Genomic DNA, 23469 nt, shown 5'->3' with positions numbered 1-23469 from the left:
TACTTTAAGAAAAAGTGCTGCATTAAATCATATGGTACTGCGGTACCATGATATTTGGTGCCCACAAATGCTGTGATTTGCGCTTGGGGTGCCATTAAGGTTACATTGGCACCCACAGCAGATTGCAAAGGCTGTACATTTTGAGCGTGGTGTGGTAAATTGAGTGGAACGTGCCTTTCCCGCACTACTTTCTGGTGTGAAATGGCCCTAAAATAGATGACTAATGTAAATGATATTGGAGTAGCAAATTATTGCATCTGGCCTGATCATAAAGTAGATTCAGACTGTATCAGTCAGTCGTCTAGTAGCTGTTAAAGTGGTTGTAAAGGCAGAGCCTTAAAGTGATTCCAGGGGCTCAAGGTTTTATAATTTTATGCATTCTATGCAAGAAGGTAAAAGACCTCCTGTGTGCAGGAGGAGCCCCATCGTGATCCAGTGATGTACATGAGAGCCTTGGCTCTCCAGAGACTCTCCCTCCTCATTGGGTGAGACCATCACAGCCAATGAGCCAATTAGGAGAGAGAGGGGGCGAGGCCAAGTCGCAGCTCTGTGTGTGAACAGACATGCAAAGCAGCGGTTCAGGAGTGAGTAAGCAGCTTGCTGTGAAACAGACAGCGGGACTCGGCCACGTCACCGGATTTGATTGACAGCAGCGGGAGCCGGTGCACTCGTACATATCGCTGGAACAGATGGGCTCAGGTAAGGAAAAGGGCGGGGGGGGGGTCTGGGGGCAAGCTGCAGCAGGGAAGGTTTTTCACCTTAATGCATAATTCATTAGAACCGAGGAGGCTACTTTGATGAGCAGACTAGTTACCACTAACAGTACTCCTGGATTAATGGAACCTTCACAGGCATCTATACTGTACCTCACACTTGGGTGGCAGCACAGAACTATATTTATTCTAAAGTACTTGAAAGTTTTCACTGACATTTCAGGTAATCACTGTAATAATGCTATGAAACACTGTAATAATAAATTAAAATATGTGTTCCCTGAAAATATACTATAATTTCCCTCAAAGATTTTTCAGCATTGGTGCATATTATTACAAACATTCACAAAGGTGGAATACTAGAAAAGCATTTATTTAAAGTGGCATTTGGTATTTTTGACATGAACTTTTGCACTACCAGGCTGCTGCTCTATTTATTCCATCGCCTACATAAAGTGGCGAATGTAAAAAAAGTCAGCCAAAATACACTAAATTTATTATTATAAAAGATGACACCTGCAGAATCAAGTGAAATTTACAGCCATGTAATGCTTGCTCATCTATAAAAAATTCACTTAATTCTGTAGGCGGGAAAACATAAATATCTTCATATAATAATGAATTTAGTTACAATATTTTTGGCTGACTGGAAAATAGCAAGCTCATGTGCTTAGGCACCTGACATATATTATATATATATATATTATATATATATATATATATATATCTATATCTATCTTGCATGTATATGTCTTGCTGCCATAAGAAGCAAAGCATTTATTTTTAGAGGGTACATAACATCAATCCCTATTGTGTGATAATACACCATTCACTAAATTTCTGGCTGTAATGCTCTAATCATGCAATGCATATTAATGCATGAAACTGACTTTGGTGCTATGCATTGTAATTTATTTCAACTCATACCCCAACAAATCTTACAGACGAACCTCAATGATTGTGTGTTTCAGCAAACTACAATGCATAGAAGTGAACCATCTTTGCATTGTGGTGAGCCATGTCAAAAAAAATGCTATAGAGGTCAGTTAAAGTGTTACTAAACCCAGGACCCTGCATTCACAATATCCGGTCTCCCACTGTACACAGAACTTTGAAATGCAATTATTTTAGTAAATATAAACTGCCAAATACCTTTTCTCAGCAGTATATAGCAGTCTTGTGATTTCGATCGGTGTCTGGTGAAGATTGTAGGAGGGGTTTTCATACTGCACTGAGCTGTCTTATGAGGCTGCAGGGCTCCCGACCCGCTGCCTGGACAGTGCTGATTGGTCCTGTGCTGATCATATGCACTCTCCCAAGCAAAACAAAACAAAAAACTCTCTAGCAATACACACCAAACTATGCAGCCTGACTCCAAAGGCTCTGTCTTATTTGGACAGGTTTTGGAGTCAGTGGAGGAAGAGGAGGATCTGTGCATACAGGATCAAACAGCCTTTTTAGGGCTAGTTTACACTTGCTTCAAAACATGGCTTTGGACACGCTTTGTTAAAGCTCTCTGAATGCCAGTCAAAGCTCCTGTAACTAAATAAAATGGTTAGCTTACAGACCTGTTTACACCTGCTTTTGCTTGGTGCTTCGATGAGGCTTTGGTGGGGCTTCCGTGCTGCTTCAAGCGAGCTTTGCCATAGACTTCTTATGGAGGCTTTGAAGTACCACTGAAGCTACATGGGGTATAATTTTTGAAGCCAAGCAAAGCAAAAGCAGGTGTAAAAACGACTGTAAGCTAACCATTTTATTTAGTGAGAGGAGCTTTGACTGGTGTTCACAGAGCTTTAACAAGCCTGTCCGAAGCAAGTGTAAATGAACCCACAATGCAGGGGGATTACCCCTTAGGTTCCACAGTGAGTATAACAAGCATGGCATATACAGACTGATTTTACAGTTGTGAGTTCAGTAACACTTAAATACCAGACTTGCAGTTCACTTAAAATGTATGCACTCCTTACAGCAAAGCACATTACAGCACAGAATACCGCACGCACAGGAAAGGAATGGGCTTGGAAACAACATGAATACCTACATGTATATATACTTTGCCTTAGTACCATTCGCTGTCAATCCTTACATGAAGTACCACAATATACAAAGTAGATTGATCAGGATCTTCAGCTCACTGATCGAATTCACAGTACGTATAATAAAACTCAGAATTTATCAAAGCAGGAGCAATGAAATTTAAAGTGTTACGAAACCCACAACAGTAAAATCAGTCTGTATATACAGTAAAGCACGTTTGTTATACTCACTATAATATTCTGATCCTCCCCTTCTCCCACAGTCCCCAATTCATCTCCTGATAGTACAGAGCCTTGGGGGCACTCTGCACAAGCTCAGTTTTTTTTTTGAAAATGTGTATTGCTAGAGCTTGTTTCTATTTTCTTGGGAGGGTGTATGTGATCAGCACAGTGCCAATCAGCACTGTCCAGACAGAGGGTCGGGGGTCCTGCAGTCTCATAGGACAGTCAGAGGAAAATTAAAACCTACAAGCTTTAACCAGACACTGATAGAAGTAGCAAGACTTCTATATACTGCTGATGAGAAAAGGTATTTAGCAGTTTAAATTTACTACAATAATTGCATTTCCATGTTCTGTGTACTGTGGGTGACCAGATGATGTGACAGCACTGACTCACTCACCAAAAGACTTAACAATCCTTTTTTTTATATGGCAACCTATAATGTTCGGTGAATAGAGGCTCATAAAACCATCTACAGTATTTTGTATAGATTTGGAAATATTAACCATTATCTATAATGTTTTCGCATGTACCATTTTCATTAGGACCTCATATATAGTCAGATCCCCATTTTACACAGATTATCGGCCTGAATTAATAAAAATGTATAACTTTTTTGAGAGGTTCCCATTATCAGGCTTATTCTGTATAACCAAAAATAATGTTCCAAATGCAGCAGAACATGGTAACCAATTAACCAGAGGATTGCTTGTTAAGGGATACTACACTTTGTACACAATTATTTTTCATTGTACTGTTTTACTAAAAAGGGCAAATTGTGTGGTATTGTGTATACATAACCAAAATCTTTAGTTTTAAGCTTTGGATAGGGTGGAGGAGGCTTTTTTTGTTGCCAATGTTATGGCAATGAAAGGGAAAAACAATTTTTTTATAACAATTTTGATATGTCATTTTGACCATTGCCTATACTCGTCGATTGAGTAATGTACTAAAACCTGGGGCTCTCGTGCCCGTGGGCTATTTTGAGAGGCATTTCTTTTGTTTTTACAATATTATTCACTTGGGCATATGGTTTTTAATTTTTTGTAATAAAGAGATTGACTTTTTAGGTCTCCGATGTTGAGCCGATAAAGTCCAGTCCTTTTGTTGGGGTGGTTGTATTCCCGTCTCATATTTTCCATCTATGGTGTTATAAAAATGTAATCAAAATACTAAAATGAATTAAAGTAAATTAAAAAAGGACCCTCACTCCTTCCCCCACTCCCCATGCACATTTCTAGGATGCACGTTTGTACATGCATAGTATTTGGGTAACTTATATCAGGTATCATGGTTCAAGCCAGAACGAGAAGAATATTTCTAGGGCCATTACTTAGGGTTAACTCTGAACTGATAAGCTGTAAAGGTTTTATAAAGCTTCACCCAAATACTGTACAACAAAAAAATGTGTAACTACCATCTTTTTATTCTACATGTTCCCTGCTTTCAGAAAATATATCTTCGGGAGTTTTTAAACAATTTTCAGGCCTAAAATGCATGTTTTTTCCATAGACACAACAGGAAGTGAGAGAAAATCTCTACAATGTCACCAGGACAAATAGAGGGGCAGCAATAAAAACTTTATGGAGGTTCCAGTCCTTCCCTAACATAAAAAAAAGTTTGGCTATAGAAACACTTTAAACAAAATATGTGTACTCTGTCACAATATGCAACATATATTTTATCTGTGCAAAAGTTCAAGAGACATAAATAAAGCAAAAGTGAAAATTTGCAATGTATGATACGCCATGAAAATTGATACATTAAGTTTACCTAACTGTAAAACTGAATTATGTTGGCAGTACATAAATGACTGTAGATAAACACATACAAATGTAATAAATACAAATGCATAATTTTAGTAACAGGTGCCTCTTCTGTAGAAGGGCCGTGAACTCAATATACTTACAGAATTACATATATGGTAAATCTAACTAGTAGTCAGTAATTATTACCTACTGGCTTAGTACATATCTGTGAATTACAGATCTTTTACTGATGTACTGTTTTGGGAGTTAGTGTGTGTCAATATGTATAGTTCACCAACATTGCTACACAGCACTATAACATCACATTATATATTGTAACAACTATTTAACATAATAAAGAAAACTCTACTAATATTATGGCTAACAAATAAAAGTAAACTAAATCTATATCAGACATTCCCATGGACATTAATATAACATATACTCCAACATTCAAGTTGTATTAGAATGGCTGTTAAGCCATTTCAAGTGTGACCTCATAAAAGGGTTTGAGGAGTGACTTGAAAGTTAATAATTTGACATTAGACCCTTCTAAACATTTTTACTTTTATTTACCATGAATGGGTATTTACTTTCAGACCATTCCCCCTAGGAACAATCAGGTAGGTCTTCTTAGGAGAGAGTGTCAACAGACTCTAAAAAAAAAAACTGATGACTTAAAGTTGGGTTACATATGACCCATGATTTGCTGGTTTGTGGTATCTAAGTGATGTTGCTGCAGGCCTGCAGTTGCTTGTAGTATGGAGTCTTTCTGCCTCGAAAGGTTACAAGGGTGTATTATCTAAATTCTGAAGATGCCTATACATGTGTAGATCAGGCTGTCCAAAGGCAACTCTGTGGTAAAAGTCAAATATGACAGACAAGGGCAGTCTGGGAGGACAATGGGAACAATTGGCCCTAAGCATACAAGACTATGACCCTTGAATCTAGAACCTCTAGTCCTACTGTCAGACCTCATGGCACAAACACAGAGCAGTTACAAGTAAAAAGGTAAGTAAATTTGGAACTTTATGTACTATCAAAGTAAAGAGGTGTCTGATTTATTCAAATTATACTAGTGACAAGAGTGAAAAAGAAAATTTCCCATACACAGCAAATCTGTAGCAAAAAATAAACACCTATAAACCAACAATTCTACATTAGAGTGTATCTGAACCTGCAAAGAATCCAGCAGCCCCTCCAAATATTTGCGTGCAAATACATATTGCAACTGGGAATCTAGACCCTTGTGGGTATTGTCACATATAAGGAAGTGGTGGAGTACCTATGCTCTGATTTTTATAAAACTGGTATTTGCATAGCAAATACAGTGACTTGCAAGATAGAAAGTGAAACAAAGTATATTGTGGAATCTTAGGCTTTCTAGTGCAGAACTACTAATTTATAGTTGCTTGAATGACTATTGGTTCACTTTAAATGATAACTGTACTTTTAGGTACAGTTATCCCTTAATTGACACTCCCACACACACTTTTCAGCTGGCAGGAGCCAGCTTTAAGACTGGGGGGGAAGCCGGGTAAAGGATAATTGCACCAAAAGTATTACTTTATTACTCAAGCATCAAGCAGGTGAAAAAGTTCTGTACATCTATTTTGCAGCCCTCCCACGTTGATAAGGGTCTATAGATATTGTTTAACCCACTGAAGCAAAAAGAGTGCAAGGCCAGATCACCAAGCTGGTATGGCACTTCAACAAGGAGTTAATTTTTACTAAATGGGTGCGACAATACTAGGGAAGCAGGACAGGTAGGCTCATTAAGCAAAAATTGAATAATTTTATACATTTATATATATATATATATATGTATATATTTTTAGGCAAAATATATTAGCATTACCTTAGTAGTAGTAAAGATTAATTAGAAGATGTCATGATATTGATACACATTCTCAAGATTAATGTTGCATTAAGCAACAACAAATTGTAGAACAAAACTAGGAGTGAAAAAATAATTGTAAACATTCATAACTCCTCCCCTCCTACTTAGAAAAATGTAATAAACCTTTAGTATCTATAATATATTTGGAAATATTCTTTTGATATGTAGAAAGTTCATACAAATGCCAACATATAACGATTTCATAAAATAATATCATAAATTCTGCCAACTCTTCCCAGCCATTCTCTAACTGCCTGTCGGACACGGATGTCATTCACGTGACAGGTCAACTGACTGATACAAGGAAACACGGCTGGCTGCAGTGCCGCAAACATCTGGTCTGGAAGGATCTGAATTTGATTGAGAATGGTTAACACCATGTTGGTCCATGCCTAAAATATAAAACATGTAACCAATGAATGTAGGTTAAAATATAGAGGATATAAAGCCAACTGTGAACAAGAGAAAAATATATACAGCATAATAGGAATAAAGCACAAAGCAATTCAAATGATCTTATTCTCCCTGTAACACTAAAGGCTAGGGGTACATCTTTGCAAAATAAAGTAAATTTTCAATATACGAATTTCCCCATGTTTTGTCTCTTTAAAATAGATTGCAAGTACTGAAACAGGCCTGCGTGGTTGTACAAAGGTACAGTTACTGGCAATCAGGGGTGTACCTACAGGGGTTCCAATTGCGACCTGGCCCCATGCTCCTGTACACCTGAAAAGGAAGAGTGGCTGCATCGACTGCTGCGGGGGTTGCTTTCAGGATGAAAGCCAGGAAGGGGTCGATAAATGTGTCATTTATCGGCCCCTTCCTTGTCTGAATGAATGGAATCAGTGATCTGTAAACTGGGTTTACTATGCTTCAGGTTTGTGAATTGAGGGGAAGCTCTGTACAGAACTAATTCTGTTCATTCATTCTGTGCAGCTGAGGCTGCAGAGATGATGATTGAGGAATGTGTTCCTCAATTTCCTATTTCTGTCTCAAAGGTGGAACATCAGAGGTGTGTTTAGACCCCTGACATCTCAATAAAGCTCCCCAACAGGGCTTCTAAAAAATTTGTAAAAAAATAATAAAAAATAATATTGTAAAATAAAAAATAATCAAACAATAATAAAAAATAAAATCAAAATAAGAAAATAAAATAAAAAACGACTGACACTGGTGGCAGAACTACCAGGGTCACAAAGGTCACACTTGCGACCAGGCCCTGGCCTTCAGCCACTGGGCTCGGAGGGAAGGGCCCCGGCCAGGGGTCAGAGGGGTCTTTCATGGTTTCTTGGACCTGGGACCTGAAGGTGGCACTGTTGACAATGTTACACGCGTGTCATCTGAATCATCAAATCCCTATCTCCACTTTGATTCCACCCTTGATTCCAATCACTTGTAAAAATGAGAAAGGTGTACAAAGGGGCTGGACAGAGGGAACAACAAACTCCAATCACATCACAATATCAACTGGCTGGATTGAGAAGCTCAAAGTTGTCCATGTTAAGTGATCTAATTGGTAATTGGTTTCTGGCCTCGCCACCTTAATCTGTACTGGTAACCATAATAGTTAGTTTAACAAACATGAATATTCAGAGACCCAGTCCCATATTGCCAAAGGGTAAAAACTCCCCTGCTATGGACTAAGGAGGACATCAAATCGCCTGCTTTTGCCAATGCATATGCAATTGAAATATGTACAAAAAATGTATTAAAATGAAGAAGATGTAAGCACTGAAGAAGCCATGGATCCAGAAACCCTTTTATGCCTCCTACTCCACTTATGCCAGGGGGGTCTCTATACAAGTCAGAAAATCTTTTTCCATGTGTGATGGAGCAGATCCACACTGACCCCCAGGGCAAATATGCGATAGTGGTCTTCACTGTTTGGGGCACTCACTATATTGTAGTCAATGTATACATCCCTCCCCCCTTTTCGTCATCCACCATCCTAGAGCGGATTACTCCGTACTGCCCCGCCAGACTGCCACTCATGGGCAATTTTAATGCCATCCTAGTCCCAGATCTAGACAGACCAGTCCCCCCCCCAAACAATGTTCTATGGATCTATCCACCTGGGCACAGGCAATGGGAGTGACCGAGGTCTGGAGGTGGAAACATCCCACGACCAGAGATTACTCCTGTTTCTCCACCACATACAAAACGTCCTCACGCATCGACCTGGCATCTGCAAATCCAGGCCATGATGTCGGATGTTCTAGACGCCACATACCTACCCAGTGGGCTATCAGATCACTGCCCCCTTCTTCTCACTGTTCGTTCCCCCACTTCCTGAACCTCTGCCCTTTGGCATTTGGGGACCCACTGGCTCTCCCATGCCGACTTGACAAGTACCATCCCACCTTACCTTACAGAATACTGGGAACTCAATACAGGGTCCTCCTCCCCAGAAGTCACCTGGGATGCCTTTAAGGCTTCCACCAGGGGGCAGTATATCTCCTCAATAGCTGAGATCTGTAGGGAACAAGCCGCTACCACGACTGCGCTACAAGACACGGTAAAAACCCAGATGGAAGCCTACGCTACCGACCCCACCGACTCTAGCTTTGACTCCCTTAACGCAACGAAACCCAAACTGCACCTCCACCTTACTGAGGTTTCCAGACTGGATCTTTACCGAAACAAAGATTCTTCGAACAAGGGGACCGCAACAGTCGCCTCCTGGTGATGTTGGCACAACACGACCAGCCCCTAACCATGATACCTAGCATAGGATCCCCTTCGGGTGAATTGGTCTCTTCCCTCCCAGACATACTGGATGTCTTTCGCCAATATTATAGCTCCCTCTACATCTCCGTGTTGCCTTTAGATTTCCAGCCCCAGGACCTAGCGCCTTGGCTGGACCCATTGGCACTCGGCTGGCTTTCAGATGGGAGAGGAAGGATTTGGTGAGACAGATTACCCTGGAGGAGGTCCTGAAGGCAATTGAGTCCTTCCCTTCTGGGAAAGCTCCGGGCCCCGATGGCCTCCCCATGGAGTTCTATAAGACCCACGGGGACCTGCTTGCCCCTAAACTGGCCCAGCTTTACTCCCATTGTCTGGCTGATGGTACCCTCCCCACCTCCATGAGCCATGCACACGTAAATTTATTCCACAAAGCTCCTAAAAATCCCACCTCTTACGCCTCATACAGGCCAATTGAGTTACTCAACACAGACTTCAAAATCCCCACCAAACTGCTCACTATGAGAATACAACCCCTACTACCGTTATTATCGAGACTGACAAAACTGGTTTTATGGCCAATAGAGCAACTGATGTAAATTTAAGACGCCTATTTACCAACATACACACACAACACCTCAATGAGGGCTCCCGGGTGGTCGCTTCCTTGGACATAGAAAAGGCCTTCGACACAGTGGAATAGCCTTTTTTCTGGGAGGTCCTTCGAAGAATGGGGTTCCCCTTGATATTTATCACATGGCTGCAGGTACTCTACAAGCACCCCACATCAGCCATTAAGCTGGGGGGGGCTTGTCACAGTCCTTCCCTTTGTCCAGGGGCACGCGGCAGAGTTGCCCTCTCTCTCCAGCCCTTTTTGCCATCGCGATGGTACCAACTGTGAAGGCCCTTCACACCTCCCTACACATCAAGGGACTGCGTACTGGATGGCTGAAGGAGAGGGTTGCCCTGTACGCGGACGACCTCCTCCTTTTCCTTAACGATGCAGATTCATCTCTCAAAGGGGCATTACAGGTTGTCAACTCATTCTCCTCCATTACAGGCCTCAAAGTCAACTGGTCAAAGTCCCTTCTGTTCCCTATAGATCCTGCAGCCCGCACTACCGCCCCCTCCGATTTACTCCTGCAATGGGTTGAGAGTTTCAGATACCTTAGGGTGGTGATCTTAAGACAAGCTTCAGATTTTTATGTCCTTGACTCTATCCCCGGTGGTCCAAGAGACTCGGCTGAAGCTGAAGGCATGGGAGTCACTACCCCTATCACTATTGGCCCATATAAACTTGATAAAAATGAAAATCCTACCCAAATTTACCTATCTACTTCACCACTCCCCGCAATGGATTCCTAAATCCTTTTTCACCCAGTTGTATCACCTCCTCTCCTCCTTTATATGGGGACCCCAGTCCCCCAGATAAGGATGGTCAACACTAGTGCGCCCGACCTCCCGGGGGGGGGGGGGGGGGGTCTGGCGTGCCCCGATCTGTATAAGTATTTTTTGGCCACCCAGCCAGTCACCGCTGCTTGGTGGCTCAATCCTGACACAAGCAACCCCGCCACCTTGGTTGAGGCGGCAGTGGTGAAATCACTGGAAGCGTTGAAATCCTTGCTATTCCCCGACCCCCGGGCCCCCTATTCATTGACACCCACCATGCGCACCACGCTGTGTGCATGGGGGGCTGGTCTCAAAATTGAACAATACCCTAAACATGCAATCTCTCCCAGTGCCCCGTATGGCTGAACCCCACCCTGGAACATATCTACAAATTGCCCGAACCCAACGCCTGGACCAAATTTAACATCAAAACAGTGGTCCAGGTAATATCCAACCAATCCCTGGCCCCACTCTCCAAATTGATCTCTGATTTTAACTTCCCACAGTCCTACTTTTTTCGTTACCTTCAGCACTCCCATGCCTTCAGCTGCCAGTTCTCCCACTCCTCTCCCCTGGTGGTCCAGTCTGCACCGGAGGACCTCCTCAGATCAGAATGTGCGGAAAAGCCTACCTCATAGCTATATTTACATTTGATAATGACCTCCCTTCCTACCCTGGAAAAACTTAGGAATCAATGGCTACACGACATTCTAGACTATGACAATGATGAATGGAATGACATATGGGACTTCCCTTTTAGATCTCTGGTCTCACTAAGAGACCGGCTAATCCAGTTCAAGATGGTCCATCGTGCATACTTTACCCCACACAGACTGTACAAAATGAACCCCGCTTCCCCCCCGGGTGCTGGCGTTATGAACAAAGTCCCCTGGGATTTTCCCACATCTTCTGGACTTGCCCGGCTATTGTGGAGTATTGGAAAGAGATATTGAATCTTATAACCCAGGTCACCACCATAAAACTCCAATCCTCAATGTCAATTTGCATGCTGGGCCTGATAGAGCAACTGATTCCAACGGTGGCAGGACGCACTCTAATTGGGTCACTTCTATTTTATGCCCGCAAAGCCATAGCCCTTAGTTGGTGCAAGCCCACTCCCCCCCCTCTTTCTCTGTGGAAACAACTGGTTAGCAGCTTGCCCCTATACAAAGACTTATGCCAATACAGGATGCCCTCAAAAATACGACAAGGTCTGGTCCAAATGGCTTGCGCCCCCTCCACAGCTTTAGAAACACACTAGATTTAACCCAGCACCCAGGATACTCCCTGCCAAATGTTAGCCAAACACAGATGTAAATGTGATGTCCTATCTTGGTTAGCACATTCTAGCCCTATAATGTCTTACTACCCCAGGAGCAAGCCTGTTGTAATCATCTCAGTGACCGATGATTCCTGATACGTTACATATAACCGATTACCAAATGACATGTCTCTTGTAAGGGCCACATCTGATACCCTCCATAACCAATGTATGTTGTTTTGTATTTGATGTTCTAAAAACCAATAAACAGATTTTTTCAAAAAAAATGAAGAAGATGTGCATGGAATAATAAACAGGAAAGGAAAGAATTATTTAGTAAAGTAGTTTATAATCATTACAATGATTAAAAGTTACCTGTATTTGTGCCTCTGCATCCCTCGTTGATATGTTAAAACTGCTAACAGTGGACCCAGAGCGGGATCTCTTTTCTTGCCTCAGTATCTCTGGACCAGCACTGAACGAATGTCTCATCTGGGTTTGGTCTATAAGATGTTGTGGTCTTTGAGGCAGTGGGGAATCCTGGCCTCTTGAGCAGAGAATGTCCCCCTTTTTATCCAATTTAGTATCTTTTACAAATGTAGTCAGGTTATGCTGTTGCTTTCTCTTTTTATACTCTGTCATCAACTTTGCAATTGTTTTATCTGTGGCTATTGTATAGATTTTATTGCCAGCATTCTCCCACCATTCTTTCTTCCTGGACTGATCTCTTTTCTCCATTTTAGGGCTTTGTGGAATTGCTGCACCAAAACTTCTTGGTGGCATGGTATCAGTTATATGGTCTTTGCTTAGATTCTTATCATCTTCTAAAGGTGTATCTTTGCCTGATAACCCTCCTGTGGAAGGGGTAGATGTTTCTGACTGAAATGATGGTAAAATAAAGAAAGGATCTGCTTTAATACCTGGATGATCATCATTCTCCAAGTCCAGGTGCATCTGAATGTAGTTATTACACATCTCCATGCACAGTTTATGTAGCCTCTTCACTAACCAAGCCCAATCAGCATTACTTACTGGCTGGACACTCAGAGATGGGACTCGAGCCCTCCACTGCCTCTTCTCTTTACCTCGTGGAGGGCTGACTTGGGCAGTTTCCTCAAAGATGTCTTCATCTTCTGATGAGCACTGCTGAGATGAGTCTGTGCTGTGCTCATCTTCTTCATAAAGGATTTTCTTGACAACATCTGCGGTAATATTGTCTTGATTGGTCAGCAAAGCACAAACTAAAGCCTGAAAATATATGTTAAAGCTCATTGCTGCTTGTCGGTAAAGATTTGCTGCTCCACCAATTCCTGAAACCTTCATTAGTAAACATTTCAGTCCTGGACGGGCATCAAATTCTCTGGCTGTTCTATAGGAATCCAACAACAGGTCAAAAATCACAGCCAAATTCTGCATTGAAATGTATCGAAGGAATCCAACAGTTTTATCCTCTAAAACTGTAGAACCTTTAACAAATTCTTCCAGCAAAACGTCATACAGATTTTGCAGCAACACTTGGTGGGATAATAAACTGACTACAATAGTCCTAAAAGGAATGCTTTAGAAGACAAAGCAAATAAAAAATAAAAAAAAGTTAATTTACCCAAAAAAGGTTATTGTTTAATATACATCTGTTTAGCACAATACTCTTAGCCTGCTACACAATATAGTGATATTTTATAAATCGCTCCTATTCCAAGATTTTGGGCAAGTATCAATTCTTCATTTGTAAAAAAAATTTGTCAGGTTACAACCAAAAACTTATTTTATTGGGATTTTATGTGATTGACCACCACAAAGTGGCACATAATTGTGAAGTAGAAGGAAAATGATAAATGCTTTTCCAAATTTTTTACATATAAATATCTGAAAAGTGTGGTGTGAATTTGTATTCTGCCTACTTTACTCTGATACCTCTAACTAAAATCTAGTGGAACCAATTGCCTTCAGAAGCCACCTAATTAGTAAATAGAGTCCATCTGTGTGTACTTTAATCTCAGTATCAATACAGCTGTTCTGTTTTGCCTTCAGAGGTTTGTTAGAGAACCTTAGTGAGCAAACAGCATCATGAAGTACAAGGAAAACACCAGACAGGTCAGGGATAAAATTGTGGAGAAGTTTAAAGCAGGGTTAGGTTCTAAAAAAATCACAAGCGTTGAACATCTCATGGAGCACTGTTTAATCCATCATCTGAAAACGGAAAGAGTATGGCACAACTGCAAACCTACCAAGACATGGTCGTCCACCTAAAATGACAGGCCGGGCAAGGAGAGCATTAATCAGAGAAGCAGCTAAGAGGCACATGGTAACTCTGGAGGAGCGGCAGAGATCCACACCTCAGGTGGGAGACTCTGTCCACAGGACAACTATTAGTTGTGCACTCCACAAATCTGGCCTTTATGGAAGAGTGGCAAGAAGAAAGCCATTGTTTAAAGAAAGCCATAGGAAGTCCCGTTTGAGATTTGCGAGAAGCCATGGGAGGGACACAGCAAACATGTGAAAGAAGGTGCTCTGGACAGAATAGACCAAAAATGAACTTTGGCCTAAAAGCAAAAAACACAGTGAAACATGGTGGTGGCAGTATCATGTTGTGGGGATACTTTTCTTCAGCAGGGACAGGAAAGCTGGTCAGAGTTGATGGAAAGATGGATGCCAATAAAATATGTTTACGTTGGTTGCAACAGGACAAAATTAGGAAAATTTCAAGGGGTATGAATACTTTTTCAAGGCACTGTATGTGCAATGTACATACATTCCTGTGAATCCATTGAAATCCATTCCATGGATGGCCCTGTCCACAACAGGGCTTTTGTAGAAGAAGCCAGGCAGATAAACATCAACCGAACAGAGCCTGTATCTAGCCAGATGCAGGCACTGTTCAGGTATTTTGATAGCCGCTGGTGCCAACTGCCAGGATATAATAGCCAGAACTACAGATTCATCCATCTATTGTTTAATGTGGATGTTGGAATCAAGTAGTTTCTCTTGTTCAGCACAGTGGGCTGAATGAGAGAAATCTTTATGTGTGTGGCCAACTCTTAGGGAATGATTTACTAAAACTGGAGAGTGCAAGATCTGGTGCAGCTGTGCATGGTTTTGCACTCTCCAGTTTTAGTAAATCAACCCCTTAATGTCCAATAATGAGATCTTGTAAACTACAAAGTTACATGCCTACATCAATTGAACCAATAACCTGTATGTATTATATGAACTGCTCATATCACTCAACGTTTATGGTGACTAGCTTGTGCAAGGTGAGGTAATGTATAAAGCGTTGTAGTTATTTTTCTTTCCAATACTGTATATGGATGAAAAGTAAGCATATCTAGTAAGCACGATTAGTACCAAAGAAGAAAAGGCTACATTCCTAATACATATATGTAGCATTAAGAGCTTAGAGCTTTGACAGAATTTGTTAACTGCTTCAGAAAAATTTTACTAAACTCTAAGTTTTAATTAGGTTCCAGATGTCTAGTATTTGAAGCAAATTAACAAACTCAGTATTTATGGCAGTAAAATGAACTAGCACTACAATGCAGAAAAAGCAGTAGAAATATCTTACCCCAGTTTTCTGTTAAGTAGCGTAGTGTTAGTTAAAGGCAGGAGAGAAAAAAGCAGAGAATTAGAAAGCGGCACATGCAAACATAGCATCAGTACACAAAACTGTTCTGTGATAACATTGAATAGGAACAGTATGGCAAATGTTATGCATGCATCGATAGCCATGCAATCCTTTGGGTGGACATGAGGTACATACACACATAAGAAGAATTAAAAAAAAAAAAAAAAAAAATTAGCATCAGCAATTTCGAAAGCCAACATTTCTCTTTATCTCAGATAGAGATTTCAACATGCTGGAAAACATTTCTGAATAAGTCTATAGGTTTGCCTTTTTCATGGAAATTATCCTTTTTGCTGTGCCTCAAATGTGTAGATGGAAATGAAAAAAAAAGGTTGCAAGTGGTGTTTAAGGTGCATACAGTGAGCTAGGATTCAAAAAAGGGCACATTTACCCCCACTGACTTCTGTCTAATTTAGGAGATTAGATATTCTCCCTAAATAGCATCCCACCTAGGCTCAGAGACTGGCTAAAATTGCTAAAGAATGTTTTAGAAATTGAAGCAGTCCTGCCATTAGACACCACTATAGTACTGTGAAATATGACAGTGAGATGTAAAATATTTAGAACAAACTAGTTTTTTTGATTTGTTTAGAATTTACTTTTTATCCACTTTTTCCCTCTATAATTTTATAAATGCCCCCCTCCTCATATGGTTTACTAATAAACCTTATTTGTTGCTGGAGTTACTCTTCTAAGTGAACCTAACGCCCTCTTCACCTTATGTTTCATTCCCTGCCATTCCATTTGTTCACTGCAATGAAGTAAATGTAAAATTCCTGTACCAATGCATGCACAAAATAAAAAGTTTGCTTTAAGAATTTTTACAGTGACATGTGGTAGTAACTAGATACCTTTTCTGTGTGTGCCCATTGGGCTTCTCATCAGGTGGAAGCTCTATAATAAGCACACATGACTGTGCATGCTCAAAACCTTCTTTGTTGTTAGGGGTCTTTGGTGAACACTGAGTTTCCAGCATAAACACCTGTCAAATAAAAAGAAAGGAAATATTCAATAATTACTGGTATATTTACATTGACATACAACTTTGCAACAATCATGGTCCTAAGCATTAAATGCTGCCTCCTTTTTTCAAAAAATAGATCTGCCTCACTAGAGAAGATGGGCTCCTAGAGGTCCCTGGAGCCTGCAAACTGGGGAAATATTCATGTTTTAGTCAGTGTTATGTTCTGTTTGAAATGATCACATGGTGTACAAGTCATTTTGCAGTACATACAGTGGGTAAAATAAGTATTGAACACTTCACCATTTATCTAGGCAAATATATTTCTAAAGGTGCTATTGACATTCATTTTTCACCACGTCAGTAACAATCCATGCAATCCATACATACAAAGAAACCAAAAAGTTCAAAAATAAAGTTATGTGTAATAAAATGGAATGACAGGGAAAAAGTATTAAACACGCTAACTTAAAATTATTTAATACTCTGTACAAAATCTTTTGTTGGTAATGACAGCTTCAAGACACCTCCTGTAAGGAGAAACTAGTTGCATGCATTGCTCAGGTGAGATTTTGGCCCTTTCTTCCACACAATCAATTCAACAAATGTGTTAAATACTTATTTTACCCACTGTATATAGGAGAGTACAAAGGTTAAGTACTCTGCATCTGTACTAATAAGGTTATCCTTATCAGTTACTCACTCCTGTTTGCATTCTGGAGGAATTCATGATCAGAGATCATCTTTTAAAAGTTGTTTCTCAAAATATGCCGGTCACACATTAGCGAATCAGCATTACTACAAAGAGTATTTAGCGTAAAAGTATTTATTAAAACCAGAACTGTGGTAAGGATAAAAATCAAAAGTGAAATTACATATGGTTAGGCTATGTGCACTTACTGAATTGTGATTATTTATGTACTGAGTGTTACCATTTATTGGACGACTCAAACTGGGGGTATGTTTGTAAATGTCAGGTAGAAATATATTGTGTGTAAAGGCTAGTTTGCTGTTAGCAATTGATAAAAGCAAGGCACTGTTAAAAGACCAATTTAATTTTATGCTAAAGGCTAACATTATTTAAGCTCTTTGTTCTCCTTAAGTTTTTGTACATACTCACCTGTTGTGTCATGGCTCGAATTCTCCAGTACTCGGCTTCTGCATTTGGAGACAAAGATGGAGCTGCCACTTTCACTTCACAGGCATCACCAGAAAAACTTTCTGACCCACTATGGAAGTAACCTAACAGATTCTGCAAATATATGGACAATAAAAAGCAATACTTAATAGGGGGAAATAACAATGTTAAATAACAAAACAATGCATAAAAATAAGATTTTTGACGAAGGACAAAATCCTTTTCTTGTGAGTACATTACAGAACAGGATACGTATTCTGGTATATATGGTTATGCCGCTGCCTTCAGGAGATTGGACAGTGGCAAAACAAAGCTGTACAAACAGCCCACTATAACTCCTTCCACTTCTAGCATGCCTACGTTTTGATAGCAAGCAATATTAGGAGTGGATCTTAAGAAAAAAGGAGATGGACCTGTGTCATGTAATGTACTCCAAGAAAAGGACTTTATGGAAAGTCAAAAATGCTATTTTCTTAGTTGTACATTAAGGGACACAGGCTGAGTATTCAGGTACATGGATGATTAGAAATAGGACAATGAGGAAGGGAAAGGAAGAAACCACATTGGGAAGAAAAAAAGGCCTCAAAACAACCTTGTCCTTGTATTTCACAAGAAAACTCGCCTTGCAGAAGTGATGGTGATGAGAAAGGCAAACAGAGGAACATCCCTAATAGGGTTAAAGGGCAGTCTAGAAAAAAAAAAAAACACTAAAGCCGAGCTGTGAACCTGGTGCTCAAAGCCAAAACACTGATTGAGATCAGAATTAAGAAAAAAAACAGAGAACTTCCTGGTATGAAATTTGCTTGTTTCGCACCAAAAGAAATATGCTTTCCAAGTGTGATGGTAAAGTTGATTTCCTAGCTCAAGAAAGTAGAATTGCCTGAATCTGATATGACCCTAACCCTCAGGATCTTTATCAGCCAAGCTGATAAAGTAAACGACTGTAAAGCACGTTGGCAAGCCGTCCCTTGGACAGAAGATCTGGAAAATCTAGGAGGGCCCACAGCAAGTCTGCCAGGAGTTTGACAAAGTCTGAGTATCATATCCTCCTACATAGTACATACATAGTAGGTGAGGTTGAAAAAAAAGACACAAGTCCATCAAGTCAAACCCATGTGTGTGATTATATGACAGTATTACATTATATATCCCTGTCTGTTGTGGTTGTTCAGGTGCTTATCTAATCATTTTTTGAAACTATTGATGCCCCCCTGCTGAGACCACCGTCTGTGGAAGGGAATTCCACATCCTTGCCGCTCTTACAGTAAAGAACCCGCGAGAGCTGCCGGGGGACCCCAGAAGAGGATGTTCGGGGCCACTCTGTGCAAAACAAGCTGCACAGTGGAGGTAAGTATAATATGTTTATTTAAAAAAAAATAAAAAAACGATCCTTTACAATCACTTTGTGGTTAACCTCCCTGGCGGTTATGATTATTTCAGATTTTTGATGCTCAAAGTGGTACAATGTTTTGCATGGAAATTTGGCGTTTTATATCGTAGGCCTGTAATTCTTAGGAATGACACACTTAAATCTGTCCAAACAAGAGTCTAGAAGACATCCCGGGTATGATAAAGTTAGAAACATGAAATCATAAATTATAATATAATAGATAACTATAAATAATTATAACAAATAATAATATAATAATAATAAAAATTATTCAATAATGTAATCAAATCAAAAACACTGAAATTTGCTCAGTTGCAGAATTGTCGCTGTCATTACTTTCAGTGTTTGATGAGAAAATTGAGTACTGTCCGTGATACTTTTTTTATTTGCACTAACATACAATTTTTCAGGACAAGCTTTCGGGGTGTGTCCCCTTCTTCAAGGTCCAAGCAGTACTGATTCACACATTTTTAAGCAGAATGTTAAAGAAAAAAAGGAAAAAAAAAAAAAAAAAAAAAAAAAAAAAAAAGAAAACGAAACACATACAAATCAATGGTAATAAAGATAGCAGCAGAGTTAGTGAGATAAGACAGAGGGAGAGCTAGGAGGGAATGCAAGGGGGGGGAAAATACTAATCACAGAGCGGTCGTAAAACTTTAGCATAATGTGTAAGGAAACCAATGTCTAAATTCAGGCCATTATTCTTTGTGTCAAAAAGAAGTATCATTCTTAGTTCAAACGTTTTCCTTTCCTGGATAGTTCTGAAATTCCCTTTAAGAACTAAGACATTGAGGTCTTCTATAGTGTGGTCCGATTGTGAGAAATGATGTCCCACAGGTGTGCATAAACTGTCTTCTTTATGTTCTTTGATGGTATGTCTGTGCAAATTCATCCTCACTTGCAACTTCTGTCCTGTTTCACCAACATAAGATCCTTTGCTGCACCTTTTGCAAAAGGTGCAGCAAAGGATCTTATGTTGGTGAAACAGGACAGAAGTTGCAAGTGAGGATGAATTTGCACAGACATACCATCAAAGAACATAAAGAAGACAGTTTATGCACACCTGTGGGACATCATTTCTCACAATCGGACCACACTATAGAAGACCTCAATGTCTTAGTTCTTAAAGGGAATTTCAGAACTATCCAGGAAAGGAAAACGTTTGAACTAAGAATGATACTTCTTTTTGACACAAAGAATAATGGCCTGAATTTAGACATTGGTTTCCTTACACATTATGCTAAAGTTTTACGACCGCTCTGTGATTAGTATTTTCCCCCCCCTTGCATTCCCTCCTAGCTCTCCCTCTGTCTTATCTCACTAACTCTGCTGCTATCTTTATTACCATTGATTTGTATGTGTTTCGTTTTCTTTTTTTTTTTTTTTTTCCTTTTTTTCTTTAACATTCTGCTTAAAAATGTGTGAATCAGTACTGCTTGGACCTTGAAGAAGGGGACACACCCCGAAAGCTTGTCCTGAAAAATTGTATGTTAGTGCAAATAAAAAAAGTATCACGGACAGTACTCAATTTTCTCTGTCACAATTGCACTAATACGGCTACAACAAATCAAGTAGTGTTTGATGACAAATTTCCCCACAAATCACTCTCTCTCTATTCTGCAAGTGATTCTAATTTATTATCGCTGGTCTAAAACTGCTTTTAATGTAAAGGGACGCTTTTTGGTTGCTATGGACAATCTCAAGTTTCCAGGCAGAAAGAACATTATTTATAATATAAAGCTGCATGCAGGGCATTGGACAAACCACCAGGGACAAAAGGGAGGTGAAATAATGTGATACAGTAATGTAATCTGTAAGATTACAGTGTACTGTATGTGTATTGTGTTTTTCACTTTTTGAATTTGGTGCCGTGCTCCGTCCCCGTGCGTCGCAACGCTCACAGGGGACGGAGCCCGACACAGTGATAGATCCGGCGGAGGACAGCTCGCGCACACAGCGGGGAGACATCGCAGGATCCAGGGGACAAGGTGAGTAACCTCTACATGGATCCTGCGATGCGATCCCGAGTTTGGCTCAGTGTTACAGCTTTTGGTACTGAAAATCCACTCCGAGCCACACTCGGGATTACCGCTAAGGAGGTTAAACCTCTTTTCTTCTAATATTAAGGAGTGGCCACGTGTTTTGTTAAACTCCCTTCCGCGAAAAAGTTTTATCCCTATTGTGGGGTCACCAGTATGGTATTTGTAAATTGAAATCATATCCCCTCTCAAGCGTCTCTTCTCCAGAGAGAATAAGTTCAGTGCTCGCAACCTTTCTTCATAACTAAAGGCTTCCAGACCCTTTATTAGCTTTGTTGCCCTTCTTTGTACTCGCTCCATTCCAGTACATACTTCCTGAAGACTGGTGCCCAGAACTGGACAGCATACTCCAGGTGTGGCCGGACCAGAGTCTTGTAGAGTGGGAGAATTATCGCTTTATCCCTGGAGTTAATCCCTTTCTTAATGCATGCCAATATTCTGTTTGCTTTGTTAGCAGCAGCTTGGCATTACATGCCATTGCTGAGCCTATCATCTACTAGGACCCCCAGGTCCTTTTCCATCCTAGATTCCCCCAGAGGTTCTCCCCCTAGTGTATAGATTGCATTCATATTTTTGCCACCCAAATGCATTATTTTACATTTTTCTACATTAAACCTCATTTGCCATGTAGTTGCCCACCCTATTAATTTGCTCAGATCTTCTTGCAAGATTTCCACATCCTGCGGAGAAGTTGTTGCCATGCTTAGCTTAGTATCGTCTGCAAATACAGAGATTGAACTGTTTACCCCATCCTCCAGGTCATTTATGAACAAATTAAATAGGATTGGTCCCAGGACAGAACCCTGTGGAACCCCACTATGCACCCCTGACCATTCTGAGTATTCCCTATTTATCACCACCCTCTGAACTCGCCCTTGTAGCCAGTTGTCAATCCATGTATTCACCCTATGGTCCATGCCAACGGACCTTATTTTGTACAGTAAATGTTTATGGGGAACTGTGTCAAATGCTTTCGCAAAATCCACATACACCACGTCTACGGGCCTTCCTTTATCTAGATGGCAACTCACCTCCTCATAGAAGGTTAATAGAATGGTTTGGCAAGAACAAATCTTCATGAATCCATGCTGATTACTGCTAATGATACCATTTCCATTACTAAAATTTTGTATATAGTCCCTTAGCATCCCTCCAAAAGCTTGCATACTATTGATGTTAGGCTAACTGGTCTGTAATTCCCAGGGATGTATTTTGGGCTCTTTTTAAAAACATTGGTGCTACATTTGCTGTTCTCCAATCCACTGGTACCATTCCAGTCAGTAAAAATTAGGAACATTAGGAATGGTCTGGCAATTACTTGACTGAGTTCCTTAAGGACCCTCGGATGCAAGCCATCCGGTCCCAGTGATTTATTAATGTTAAGTTTCCCAAGTCTTATTCTAATTCTGTCCTCTGTTAGCCATGAGGGTGCTCCCTGTGATGTGTCACGGGGATAAACACTGCAGTTTTGGTTACTGAAGCCCCCCGATTCCCTTGCGAAGACTGAGGAGAAGAATAAACTCAATACTTTTGCCATCTCCCCATCCTTTGTAACCAGATGTCCTTCCTCATTCTTTATGGGGCCAATATGGTCTGTCCTCCCTTTTTTACTGTTTACATACTTAAATCATTTCTTGGGATTTTTTTTTGCTCTCCTCAGCTATGTGTCTTTCGTGTTCTATCTTAGCCTCCATAATTGCACCCTTACATATCTTGTTGCATTCCAGTTTGGTACAATGGTAATCACTGAAATATCCTCCATCCCAATCCTTTGAAGCAGACGAGGAAGCAGTTTCAGTGGAGGAGAATCATAGGTCAGGTTTAACGGATGCCATGGAGTCACCAGAGCATCCCTCTATGAGGGGTAGAGGATTGCTGGATCTGGAAACAAACCTGCTGAGTTTGTTAAACCTGGAAGTCAGGAGGCGGTCCATGTCTGACATCCCCTGCATGCAACGAAGGCCTATCTATAGGCTGGCAACGATCTCGAGCACCTTTCAAAATATTGGGAGGAAGGATCTTTTACATTCCAGAACTGAACTTGTAGCCCACCATACCATGACAAGTTTGGTCCAGCTGCTAAGCCATATGGGGTGATCCAGAGAATGCATGCCCTTCTCCCACACTGCTAGAATGTTACAATGATCTGGAGTTAAAATGAGCAAACTGTCTTGAAGGAGAACACCATTAGGCCAAGGGCCCTCATGTAAGAACAGAGATAGCTCCTAGACATCAGGGGAGAGAATCATGCCTTTCTTCAGACTCTCCCCAATTCAAAGATCATGTTACGTGCAGTGTAATCAATGCACCAGCTTTTCTCAAGGGAGGGAGGTGGTACGAAGGGCAGGTGTCTATCGAATCATTTTCA

General features: G+C 40.5%; 1 protein-coding gene across 1 annotated transcript in view; it reads right to left on the bottom strand.

Annotated features, from left to right (window-relative positions):
* Nucleotides 1-1982: 1982 nt before the first annotated feature.
* ARFGEF3 (ARFGEF family member 3) overlaps nucleotides 1983-23469 on the bottom strand; it is a 187563-nt gene continuing 166076 nt past the window's right edge. Inside the window, exons 31-34 of the mRNA XM_073627360.1 lie at nucleotides 17655-17786; nucleotides 16425-16555; nucleotides 12327-13509; nucleotides 1983-7011 (exon numbers count right to left, since the gene is read on the bottom strand). Coding sequence (XP_073483461.1) covers nucleotides 6820-7011; nucleotides 12327-13509; nucleotides 16425-16555; nucleotides 17655-17786 — 1638 coding nt within the window. The 3' untranslated portion in view covers nucleotides 1983-6819. The remainder of the gene's footprint in view (nucleotides 7012-12326; nucleotides 13510-16424; nucleotides 16556-17654; nucleotides 17787-23469) is intronic.

The sequence above is a fragment of the Aquarana catesbeiana genome, linkage group LG04, assembly GCF_042186555.1.
Source record: "Aquarana catesbeiana isolate 2022-GZ linkage group LG04, ASM4218655v1, whole genome shotgun sequence".
NCBI lineage: Eukaryota > Metazoa > Chordata > Amphibia > Anura > Ranidae > Aquarana > Aquarana catesbeiana.
This window is presented reverse-complemented; position numbering and strand designations above follow the sequence as displayed.